The sequence below is a fragment of the Nicotiana sylvestris genome, chromosome 2 (genome assembly GCF_000393655.2).
Source record: "Nicotiana sylvestris chromosome 2, ASM39365v2, whole genome shotgun sequence".
Lineage (NCBI taxonomy): Eukaryota > Viridiplantae > Streptophyta > Magnoliopsida > Solanales > Solanaceae > Nicotiana > Nicotiana sylvestris.
The window spans coordinates 194,045,071-194,057,856 of record NC_091058.1 but is presented as its reverse complement, the minus strand read 5'-3'; the positions used below and the strand labels follow the sequence as shown (position 1 = coordinate 194,057,856).

Here is a 12,786-nt window from a genome sequence, read left to right as displayed (position 1 = left end):
ACTAGGACCTGCGGTCCACATATGAATGGTTTTGTCTTAGCAAAAAAGATACTCCGGGCTGGTTACTTTTGGATGACCATGGAAACAGACTGCATCCAGTATGTCCGGAAAAGCCACCGCTGTCAGATACATGCAGACATGATAAAGGTACCTCCAAATGAGCTTAATGCAACAAGCTCACCATGGCCGTTTGTTGCTTGGGGGATGGATATTATTGGACCAATCGAGACTGCCGCTTCCAATAGACACAGGTTTATCCTGGTAGCCATAGATTATTTCACCAAGTGAGTAGAAGCTGCATCTTACAGAGCAGTGACTAAGAAAGTCGTGGCAGATTTTTTCTGCGACCGCATTGTTTGTCGATTCGAAATTCCAGAGTCAATCATTACTGATAATGGTTCTAACCTCAATAGCGACTTGATGAAAGCTATGTGTGAAACTTTCAAAATCAGACACAAGAATTCCACAACCTATATGCCTCAAATGAATGGAGCTGTACAAGCCGCCAATAAGAATATCAAGAAGATATTGAGGAAAATGATAGAGAAGCATAAGAAGTGGCACAAAAAGTTATCATTTGCTCTATTGGGGTATCGCACCACAGTCTGCACATCAACTGGGGCAACCCCCTATATGATGGTTTATGGTACAGAGGTTGTCATTCCTGGTGAGGTAGAAATTCCTTCCCAAAGGATCATACAAGAAGCTGAGCTCGACAACACAGAGTGGGTAAAAAGCCGTTATGAGCAACTAGCACATATAGACGGGAAAAGAATGAATGCAGTTTGCCACGGTCAACTCTATCAGAACAGAATTTCTAGAGCCTTCAACAAAAGAGTCAAGCCAAGACAGTTCACACCGAGGCAGCTGGTGTTAAAGAGAATTTTTTCGCATCAAGATGAAGCCAAGGGGAAGTTCTCTCCCAACTAGCAGGGTCCATACATGGTTCACCGGGTTCTAACAAGAGGAGCCCTCATACTTGAAGAAATGGACGGAGAAGTTTGGCCAAAGCCGATTAATTTAGATGCAGTCAAGCGTTACTATGTGTAATCTTTATGCTTCCCTTATATGATGTAAACTGAACTACACCTGACCTGATTCCCGTTTAAGAGGGGATACGCAGGCAGCCATATAGGTTCGGTCACAATTCATCCTCCCCCCTCCCCCTCCCCCCGCCGCGATTGGAAACTGGGGCAGAATGTTGAGGAGGACCCTCAAAATTCCGAAGTAAATTCAGCCGATCATCGCAAGCAACAGTCAGAAGCATCAACCCATTAAACTGGGGTAGAATTTTGAGGAGGACCCTCAAATTTCCGTAGCAAGAGTGGTTGCAATGTTCCGAACCGCGTCACAGTCGTCGGTTCATCTAAAAACCTTTTTTAGTTATAAACTTATGTCATACTTTTACAAAAATCATTGCATGTTTATTATCAAAACTGCTTTATTTAGCAACGCTACCCCAATAATACAGATAGTATTACCAGATCAAAGCTGAGCAAGTCAAGCAAAGCCAGCGGGGATACGAACTGACCTTCCCCCTTACAAAACTCACGATTTTTTCTTTGGATGCAGGCACTAGGATTGCAAAATCATCAAACATACTATACACCCATGGGACAAACAGAACCGTTGCACTTAAAAACACTTGCTATCCGCACACACTAGTGATTTTCCGTCCGACACGATGCTCTCAGTAATCACAATATCGCAATCTGCTATCAGCTAAGAAAACTCTACTATCATTCGTTATTTTGTTTTGCATAAGGCTACCATTGCCTTCCGAGACTAAACGTTGTCTCCATCTGCATTTGCATTTCTGCATAAGGCTACCATTCTGCCTTCCGAGACTAAACGTTGTCTCCATCCGCATTCTTGCATAAGGCTACCATTCTGTCTTCCGATACTAAACGTTGTCTCCATCTGCATTTGCATTTCTGCATAAGGTTACCATTATGCTTTCCGAGACTAAACGCTGTCTCCATCCGCATCCCGCATAAGGCTTCCATTCTGCCTTCCAATCTGCATAAGGCTACCTTTCTGCCTTCCGAGACTAAATGCTGTCTCCATCTGCATTTGCATTTTTGCATAAGGCTACCATTCTGCCTTCCGAGACTAAACGTTGTCTCCATCCGCATTCTTGCATAAGGCTACCATTCTGCCTTCCGATACTAAACGTTGTCTCCATCCGTATTTGCATTTCTGCATAAGACTACCATTCTGCCTTCCGAGACTAAACATTGTCTCCATCTGCATCTTGCATAAGGCTACCATTCTGCTTTCGAGGTTAAGCTCTACCTCTCTCTACATTTGCATCTTGCATAAGGCTATCATTTTTCCTTCCGAGGCTAAGCTCTGCCTCCTATTTTCTTTGAAACTACACACTATTTATTTCGATTTTCTTACGGGCTAAGCTCTGCCCTTAAATTTGCAAGACTAAGCTCTGTCTTGTCCGCATCATGCTACTGCATCCTTCATGGGTTGAAATATCGCCAACCCCTCCGAAGGCGTCATCGTTCGGAGGCACTAGCTTCATAGCCCGAGAACACCATGTCATGGCCTGAGGATCCCTTTCAATCTTTTGCATATCATTATTCAAAGGCATCATGGTTCGGATGCACCATCCTCATAGCCCGAGAGCATCATTTCATGTCATGCAAATCCTTTATCATATGCTTCATGGCCCAGGACATCATGGTCTAAGGACGTCATCCTAACCGTCCAAAGACAACATTCATGGTCCAATGGGAATTTGCATCATGTTTAAATTTATGCACATTATACGCTTGTATTATTTCATTGTAGGTAAACCAGCAAGCAATGGCCATCTCGGCAGGAGCAATCCCATTCCAGTTCCCGCAGCCATATCCAACCTAACCATTCCCACAAGTCGTCCACTCACCCCGCCTGGATATTGCGCCCGTTCTTGAAAAGTCTCCATCGGCATACTCTACCGACGGATCATGAACTACATATGGCCTGATTCCTATAAAACCAAGAATATATAGGCAACTCAAAAGCCAGGGTGCGGCCTAAAAATTTTCTTCAAACTGTTTTGCTCGGTCAAAATTGGACATCATATCTTTACCCGACAACTCTTTCATCCTTCCCGGGTAAAGAGGGGTAGTTGTTGATACCCAATTTTTTTCTATATATTTTTCAATATCCAAAATACTTTCAAATAGCATATATATACATATATAAGCATGTCCAAATATTTATTATTTTTCCATAATTTTCAAAGGTTTAAATTGATTTATTGTCCCTTTTTATATATATAATCCCAATAACTATGCCCAAATTATTATTTCTAATGATTCATTTATTGGATCTTTATATATATGCCAAAATATGGCTAAGGTAATTTTTACAATTTTATTTAGTATTTTTTAAAAGCTAATTGCATATAATTGTTGGCCTTTTTAAGATTTAATTGTGTTTTATATTAATAAAATTAAGCCCTATATTTTTAAATTATTATTTATGTGTTATAAATTATTTCAGTGCTTTCAATTTATTTTTAGAAATTTATTTACTATTTTTATAATTTAAAAACGGAAAATTGGCTATTTAAATAACAGCCCATTTGTATTTAATTTTTAGCCTAAATTTAACCCCAAATCAAACCCAATTTCCCCGACCAATTTCAATTAAACCTGACCCCAACCCAATTTCAACCAACCCAAACCCGGATTCCCCACCTACCCTTTTTAATCTAGGCCGTTGATCATTCAGATCAACGGCCACCACTTACCCTTCCATAATTAAACCCAAATGACCCCTTACCCTAACTCACTTCTCACCCCCACCGCCCCTGAAAATCCTCCGTTGGAAGGGGAAAAAGGGGGCGCAATAGTTGGTATCAAAGCCTAGGTTACACAGGTCTCACGAGTCATGAGCAGGTTTAGTAGAGTCTCGCGGATCGGTACAGAGACGTCTGTATTTATCCTCGAGAGGCTGCAAAACCTTTAGGAAAAATTTCACATTCTTGAATTCTTATCGTGCGTCCTTGATTCAGCTTGAAAATTAACTCTTTGAATTCCTTCCACGCGTTCGTATGCGCGCATGAGCGCTCGGTATCAGATATGCATCGATGGCTTGTGATTCCCTGATCGAGGGGCGAGATGTGATCTATGTGCATTGATGTTGGGCCAGTCTGGAGGACTCGAGGCCAGATTTTTGCCTATAGCTTGAGGCCTGAGCTGTTGATTTTGAGAGCGCGTGTTTCTAGATCCATATGTTCTGTTGTGTTCCTCTTAAGGGAGGTGATGACTGGATAGTTACGTGATGAGTGTGATGTGATTGCGAGATGTATTCATGTGATCTGGAAGCAACGAGAAGGGTTTATTGGAGGATAGAAGGACTATTAGGTGCTCGATTATCATCTTGATTTGAAGTATAGCCCCGAGTTATGGGTGTGTGAAGAATCTTTCCATGTTTCCTAGTTGGGAGTGGAGTAAATTTCATATTGCGGTCTGAGTTCAGACTCAAGAAATTTAAGTGACTATGTAATGTTTATAACGGTGGAAGGTATACAGAAAGGTTAGTTTGAGGCAAAGCAAGTGGGGTTATCTCCTGCGGATTGTTTTGAAGTTTGCGTGATGCCTTGTGTCATTTATTGGAAAAACTCTGTTACCAGGGAAATATATGTTTCACAATTTGAATTTGGGTTGCTCAAGAGAGTAGGCTTGACTACTACGAGAGTGAATGCGAGATTTGCATAAGAGTTAAAGTACCAGATGGTCTGTGTTTCACGAACTTATGAAGGATCGAGTTTGATCTCACTATGGTATTTTGGCAGCAATAGAGTATATGTGTTATGAGTTATTGAGTGTGTTTTGATCTATGGCTTCGAGCCAAGTGGGGGAGTCCACTATTAATTAGTCGATTGCACGATTATGTGCTATGTTGGTTCCAGTTTGAGGCGTGCGGATGAATCAATCATCGGCTTCAGCGCCAGTTACTTCACCACCACCCGCCTAGTCAGCTAGGGGTCGCCCTAGAGGGGGAGGTCGATCAGGTGGTGGTCAGGCCCGTTTCTATACACTTCTAGGTAGACCCGATATTATTGCTCCAGATGTTGTCATTACATGTATTATTTCAGTCTGCCACAGAGATACCTCTATATTATTTGATCCCAGTTCCACCTTTTCTTATGTGTCATCATACTTTTCTCGATATTTGGGTATGCCCCATGAGTTTCTTGCTTTACCTGTCCATGTATCTACCCCGGTGCGCGATACTATTGTTATAAACCATGTGTACCGATCGTGTGTGATGACTATTGGGGGTCTGGAGAACCAAGTGAATCTGTTATTATTGAGCATAGTGGATTTTGATGTCATTTTGGGCATGCATTAGTTATCTACGTGTCGTTCTATTCTAGACTATCATGCTAAGACAATCACATTGGCTATACCGGGTGTGCCACGGATCGAGTGGCGAGGTATGACTTATTATGTTCCTAGTAAAGTGATCTCTTTCTTGAAGGCCCAGCGTATGGTTGGGAAGGGTTGTCTTTCGTATCAAGCGTTTGTGAGTGATGTCGGTGCTGAGACTCCCAGTAGTGATTCAGTTCCAGTTGTAAGGGATTTTCCCGATGTGTTTCCTGCAGACCTGTCGGGCATGCCACCGGACAGGGATATTGATATTGGTATTGACCCGGTGCCGGGCACTCAGCCCATTTCTATTCCGCCGTATCATATGGCACCAGCGGAGTTGAAAGAATTAAAGGAGCAGCTTCAGGAACTCCTTGATAAGGGGTTCATCCGGCCTAGCGTGTCACCTTGGGGTGCGCCGATTTTGTTTGTGAAGAAGAAGGATAGCACAACGAGGATGTGCATTGATTATAGGTAATTGAACAAGGTAACAATTAAGAACAAGTATCCTTTGCCTCGCATTGATGATTTATTCAACCAGCTTCAGGGAGCGAGAGTGTTCTCCAAGATTGATCTCCGTTCAGGTTATCACCAGTTGAAGATCAGGGGCTCGGATATTCTTAAGACGACTTTCAAGCCCCGATATGGTCATTATGAGTTTTTGGTGATGTCTTTTGGGCTGATCAATACCCCACCAGCATTCATGCATTTGATGAACAGCATGTTCCGGCCTTATCTCAACTCATTTGTCATAGTCTTCACTGATGATATTCTAGTGTATTTGCGTAGTCAGGAGGAGCACACGGAGCATTTGAGAGTTGTGTTGTAGAGATTGAGGTCGGAGAAGCTTTATGCAAAGTTCTCCAAGTGCAAGTTTTGGCTCAGTTCAGTGGCTTTCTTGGGGCACGTGGTGTCCAGCGAGGGTATTCAGGTTGATCCGAAGAAGATAGAGGCGGTTCAGAGTTGGACCAGACCATCCTCAGCCACAGAGATTCGTAGCTTTCTTGGTTTGGCAGGCTAGTATTGCCAGTTTGTTTAGAGATTTTCATCTATCGCATCACCCTTGACCAAGTTGATTCAGAAGGGTGCTTCATTTCTATGGTCGGACGAGTGTGAAGAGAACTTTTAGAAGCTCAAGATAGCTTTGACCATGGCTCCAGTGTTAGTTTTGTCATCAACTTCAGGTTTATATACCATGTATTATGATGCTTCGAGAGTTGGGATTGGTTGTGTATTGATGCAGGAGGGTAGAGTTATTGCTTATGCTTCTCGTCAGTTGAAGCCCCATGAAAAAAACTACCATGTTCATGATTTAGAGTTGGCTGCCATAGTTGACGCGTTGAAGATTTGGAGGCATTACTTGTATGGTGTGTTTTGTGGGGTGTTTACTGATCATCGTAGCCTCCAACACTTGTTCAAATAGAAGGATCTCAATTTGAGGCAACGGAGGTGGTTGGAGTTGCTTAAGGATTATGATATCACTATATTATACCATCCAGGAAAGGCCAATGTGGTGGCCGATGCCTTGAGCCGAAAGGCGGTAAGTATGGGGAGTTTGGCATATATTCTAGTTGGGGATAGACCTCTTGCAGTTGATGTTCAGGCCTTGGTCAATCGTTTCGTGAGGCTAGATATTTCGGAGCCTAGTCGGGTATTGGGTTGTGTGGTTTCTCGGTCTTCCTTATATGATCGCATCAGAGAGCGCCAGTATGATGATCCGCATTTGCTTGTCCTTAAGGAAAGAGTTCAGCATGATTATGCTAGAGATGTGACCATTGGTGATGATGGGGTGTTGATGATGCAGGGTCAGATTTGTGTGCCCAATGTGGATGGGCTTCGGGAGTTGATTCTGGAGGAGGCCCATAGCTCGCAGTATTCCATTCATTCGGGTGCCTCGAAGATGTATCAGGATTTGAGGCAACAGTATTGGTGGAGGAGAATAAAGAAAGACATTGTGGTATTTGTAGCTCGGTGTCTCAATTGTTAGCAGGTGAACTATGAGCATCAGAGATCTGGTGGCTTGCTTAAGCAGATGGATATTTCCGAGTGGAAGTGGGAGAGGATCACTATGGACTTTATTGTTGGACTTCCACAGACTTTGAGGATTTTCGATGTTATTTGGGTTATTGGGGATCGGCTGACCAAGTCCGCGCACTTCATTCTTGTGTGTACTACTTATTCTTCAGAGCGGTTGGCAGAGATCTATATCCGGGAGATTGTTCGGTTGCATGGTGTCCCAATTTTCATCATTTCAGATAGGGGCACTCAGTTTACATCGCAGTTTTGGAGGTCCGTGCAGTGAAAGTTGGGTACTCAGGTTGAGTTGAGCACAATGTTTCATCCTCAGATGAACGGGCAGTCCGAGCATACTATCCAGATATTGGAGGACATTTTGCGTGCTTGTTTCATTGATTTTGGAGGGTCATGGGATCAGTTTCTATCGCTTGCAGAGTTTTCTTATAACAACAGCTACTAGTCGAGTATTCAGATGGCTCCATATGAGGCTTTGTATGGGAGGCGGTATAAATCTCTAGTTGGTTAGTTCGAGCCCGGTGAGGCTAGGCTATTGGGGACAGATTTGGTGCAAGATGCTTTGAAAAAGGTGAAGCTAATTCAGGAGAGGTTTCGTACAGTGCAGTCGAGACAAAAACGTTATGCTGACAAGAAGGTTCGTGATGTGCCCTACATGGTTGGCGAGAAGGTTTTGTTTAAGGTTTTGCCCATGAAGGGTGTTATGAGATTTGGGAAGAAAGGGAAATTGATTCCTCGGTTCATTGGGCCTTTGGAGGTGCTTCAGAGGATTAGGGAGGTAGCTTATGAGCTTGCTTTTCCACCCAGCTTATCGAGTGTGCATCCGGTATTTCATGTTTTTATGCTTCGAAAGTACATTGGGGATCCGTCTCATGTTTTGGATTTCAGCACGGTTCAGTTGGATGATGATTTGACTTATGATGTGGAGCTAGTAGCTATTTTGGGTCGTCAGGTTCGAAAGTTGAGGTCAAAGGATATAGCTTCAGTGAAAGTGCAGTGGACATGTCGGACCGTGGAGGAGGCTACCTAGGAGACCGGGCGGGAGATGCGGAGCAGATATCCTCGCCTGTTTGTGGCTTCAGGTATGTTTCTTGACTCGTTCGAGGACGAACGTTTGTTTAAGTTGGGGAGGATGTGATGACCCGGCCCGTCGTCTCATGAGTTACCGCTCCGCTTCCCCTATTTCTTCTTCTTTATGCCTTGTTATCTATGTTTTACGGTATCGGGGTGGTCGAATCGAATCCGGAATGATTTTGGTTAGATTTGAGACATTTAGTCTCTTTTAAGGAAGTTTAAGTTGGAAAAGTCAACTGGATATTGACTTATGTGTTAGAGGGCTCGGATGTGAGTTCCGCTGGTTCGGTTAGCTTCGGGAGGTGATTTGGGGCTTAGTAGTGTGATCGGAATGAGTTTTGAAGGTTCGGAGTAGATTTAGGCTTGAATTAGCGAAGTTGATATTTTGGTGAATTAGCGGAATGAAATTCCGATAGTTGCAGTAGCTCTGTTGTGTCATTTGGGATGTGTGTGCAAAATTTCAGGTCATTCGCACGTGGTTTGGTTGGGTTTTTCATAAAAAGCAGAATTTGGAGGATTTTGAAAATTTAGGCTTGAATTCGATGTGTTTTGGTTGATTTATTGTTGTTTGAGGTGTTTTGAAGATTGGTACAAGTTTGAATAAGGTTTTGGGATATTTTAGTACCTTTGGTTGAGGTCTCGGAGGCCTCGGGTGAGTTTCGAGGGGTTGAACGGATCATTTTTAAGTTAAGAAAGTTGTAGATTTTGGGTTCCAGCAGTTGCAGGCATTTTGGTCTTCGTGTTCGCAAGTGGACCCTTGCGTTCGTGAAGGGTCAGGAAGGGAGGCGTCAGGTTTGGCCTTCGCATTTGCGAAGGGGAGTCCCATGTTCGCGAAGGGCCGGAATTGTAAGCATTGCGTTCGCGAGAGGCTTGGTCGCGTTCACGTAGGTTGGTGAGGTTGAGGCATCGCGTTCGCGATGGTGGGTTCGCGTTCGCGAAGAAGAGTTTTGATCAACGGGATTTTTGTGCTTCGCGAACGCGATGCTTTGACCGTGTTAAAGCCTCGCATTTGCGAAGAAGGAAATTAGGCCTGGGCAGAAGGTTTAAAAGGTCATCTTGTCCGCGAAGGTGGGGTTTATTTCTTCTATTGTTGGTCGTTTTTGAAGCTTTTTGAAAAGGATTGAAGAGGGATTCAAGGGGAATCACTTGGAGGTAAGATTCTTGGACTTAAACTCGATTCTGATGTGAATTCCACCTAAATAATCATGGGAATTAAGCCAAAAAGTGAAGAACTAGGGCTTGGGAATTTAGACCTTTGATTGAGGATTTGAAGGACCATTTGAGGTCGGATTTCAGAACTTTTGATATATATGAACTCATGGAGAGATAAGGAATCTGTTGATATAAAAAAAATTAATTTCGAGACGTGGGCCCGGGGTCGGGTTTTGATAATTTCGGGATTTGTGTAGTATTTTGATTGTTTTCGCTTGGGCTTTGTTCCCGAAGCATATTTTGACGTCCTCGTTCTGATTTTGGATAGATTCGACGCGAGTGGAGGCCGATTCGTGGGGCAAAGGCGTCGCGAGCTAGAGATTTGACCGGTTCGAGGTGAGTAATGATTGTAAATGATGTTCTGAGGGTTCGAAACCCCGGGTTGCACATCGTAGTGCTATATTGAGGTGACGCACACGCTTGATGACGAGTGTGGGGTCGTGCACTATTGGGGATTGTTACTTAGTCCGTCCCGAATGAATATTTTACCGCATATTTGACTGAAATCCATTTGCTATTATCATGATTTGGGCTGAATGTCATATTTGGGCCTTGTGCCAACTATTTGAACCCTTCGGGGATTTTTACTGGTACTTCCTCACTGATTTGACTTTATACTTGAACTCAGTCATGTTATATTTCACTATTTTTGTATTCAGCCATGTTTACTCTGTTTTAAACACTTACATGATCTTTTAAATGATATTTTTCGGCTGAGAATCATGTTTTACTATTGCCCGAGTGGCTTGTGAGGATTTTGACTGAGTAAGGCCGAGGGCCTATGTTGTGAGGCAGCATTTGATACTGATTATAAGGCCGAGGGCCTGAGATATGTATGCCACAAGGAGGCTTGATTGATATGAGGCTGAGGGCCTAGTGATGATGCCACGAGGTGGCTTGATATTGCGCTTGGGCCGTAAGGGGCTCCTCCAAGAGCCTGCACACCCCAGTGAGCGCGGGTACCCATTATGATATGAGATTGAGCCCGAGGGGCTAGTATTGTGATTTGAGATTTGAGCTCGAGGGGCTGGTACTATTCTGAGATTGAGCTCGAGGGGCTGGTATTGTTCTGAGATGTTGCCCGAGGGGCGGATTTGTTGATACTGTGCCCAAGGGGCGAACCTTTATGTGTTTATTTTTCATAATTGATTGTCAATTACCTGCTTAATTGTTGAAAAAAGCTTTTCATGAAGTTAAATTTTGAGTTAAAGGATTTTACCTATCTTTAACTGGCTTACTGTTTTAAATGGTTTTACTGCTTCATTATAGCATGCCTTGTGCCTTTCGTGATTTCCTGCTTTCAATCTTTATTTATGATTATTACTCACTGAGTTGGAGTACTCACTTTACTCCCTGCACCCTGTGTGCAGATTCAGGCGTATTTGGTCCCGCTCCCGGATGCTGATCATTTCCGGCTCAGGAAGATCCGAGGAGTCTCTAGGTAGCTGCTGGCGTTCGCAGCCCGGAGCTCTTCCCTATCTTACCTCTTCATGTTCTTAGTTTGATGTATTAAACTCTGTAGTTATATATATATTGGGGTATTCCATTTTGTTAGATGCTCATGACTAGTGACACCCCGGTATCGGGCTATGTTTGGGCTGTATTCCGCATATTATACTATCATTTGCTTAAACTTTAGTTTATTTATTCATGTTTAGACCGTTTCTTAATGCTTAATTGTTAATAATTGGAAAATGGGAAATGACGGCTGGCCTTGTCTTCACGAGAGGCGCCATCACGACCGGGTCCGGGTTTAGGGTCGTGACATATAAATACCACAAAAACTTTTCCACTATGGATGAAAATACGAGCATTCTTTCTATATTAAAAAAAATCATTAACAGCAACAAATGGCATGATAATCTGGATAGAGTACCTGTTTTTTTTTTCGCCTCATGATCAGTTATAAACTCATCAATTCTTTCTTGCAACACCTTTATCCCAGGCCTACTCTGATAATAATCTGTAACCCACTCTGCACCCAGTAAAAGGTAATTGACTCTTTACAAGGCAATCAATTTAATTCATACTTTTTTCTAATATAATGTTATTTCTTCAAAAGAATTATTTTTTCATATAGCGAGATGCCGAGAAAAATAACTCCTAGCTTAAATAAAACTAGGTATGTGTCCAAAAATTTTCAAAAAAGAAAAAGAAATATACAACAGCAACAACTTCTAATTTGCGGTGAAAGATTTGAATGAATTTCTCCATAACATATTTGATGAGACAAATCTCATGTCAAATCACAACGAACATAACAACAGAAGCAACAGGAATTACTTTTATATGATGTGAAGAGGAATTAATACTTCTCACTCCTTTAGAGTAATCCTCATCCCCTGAAAATAGATCATAAATCTCTTCATCTTCAGCTTGGTCTGTCTTCTCAGGCAATGGACGATCATTCTCAACAATTTTGTGGGCCTCTTTTGACTTGCCTAGAGAAGATACAGTGTTGCACAAGTTATAAATCGTCAACATCGAAAATTTTGTTTGATGAATAACATCAAAATATTTCCAATAAATTAAAGTGTGTGATGGTTGTTGGGTATAATATGAATTTATAACCTCACATACTTTGTACAATAAGTAGGTTGCATGTAACCAAGGGTGGCTTGCCTTAGCCCCCAAATATTTAAGGCCCCAAAAATATAAGGGATAAGTGCCAAATATACCCTTATATTTTTGAAAATGATTTAAGAATGTCCCTCGTTATATTATTGGTTTATCTATACCCTTCCGTCATACTTTGGAACAAAAATATCCTTATTTTGGATGGAGTGCCACGTGACAACACCAGATGAAAACGATCCATTTATTTTTTGTACCCGATCCGTTTTAAAAAACATACCACCAGACCCAATTTTCACCCAAGGCTAAACTTTGCATCTTTTGTTCTAAATCAATTTTTTTGTAAAAACTGGAAAAAAAAAAAAGAAGAAAAAAAGATTCAACAAAATATTTTCGTTTTTTTTAAAATTAATGCACCTGTAGTCCACTACTTTAGGAAAGTCTTTTTTTCAATTTTTTAAAGATTTTTTTTGTAAAAACTGAAAAAAAGATTTTGTAAAATATTTTCGTTTTTTTAAAA

General features: G+C 42.0%; 1 protein-coding gene across 1 annotated transcript in view; it reads right to left on the bottom strand.

Annotated features, from left to right (window-relative positions):
• The window catches only part of LOC138886441 (uncharacterized), a 50,899-nt gene extending 38,676 nt beyond the window's left edge, over nt 1–12,223 (bottom strand). The window contains exons 1-2 of the mRNA XM_070167554.1: nt 12,005–12,223; nt 11,569–11,667 (exon numbers count right to left, since the gene is read on the bottom strand). Of these exons, the coding sequence (XP_070023655.1) occupies nt 11,569–11,667; nt 12,005–12,176 (271 nt within the window). The 5' untranslated portion in view covers nt 12,177–12,223. The remainder of the gene's footprint in view (nt 1–11,568; nt 11,668–12,004) is intronic.
• Between the last annotated feature and the right edge of the window lie 563 nt (nt 12,224–12,786).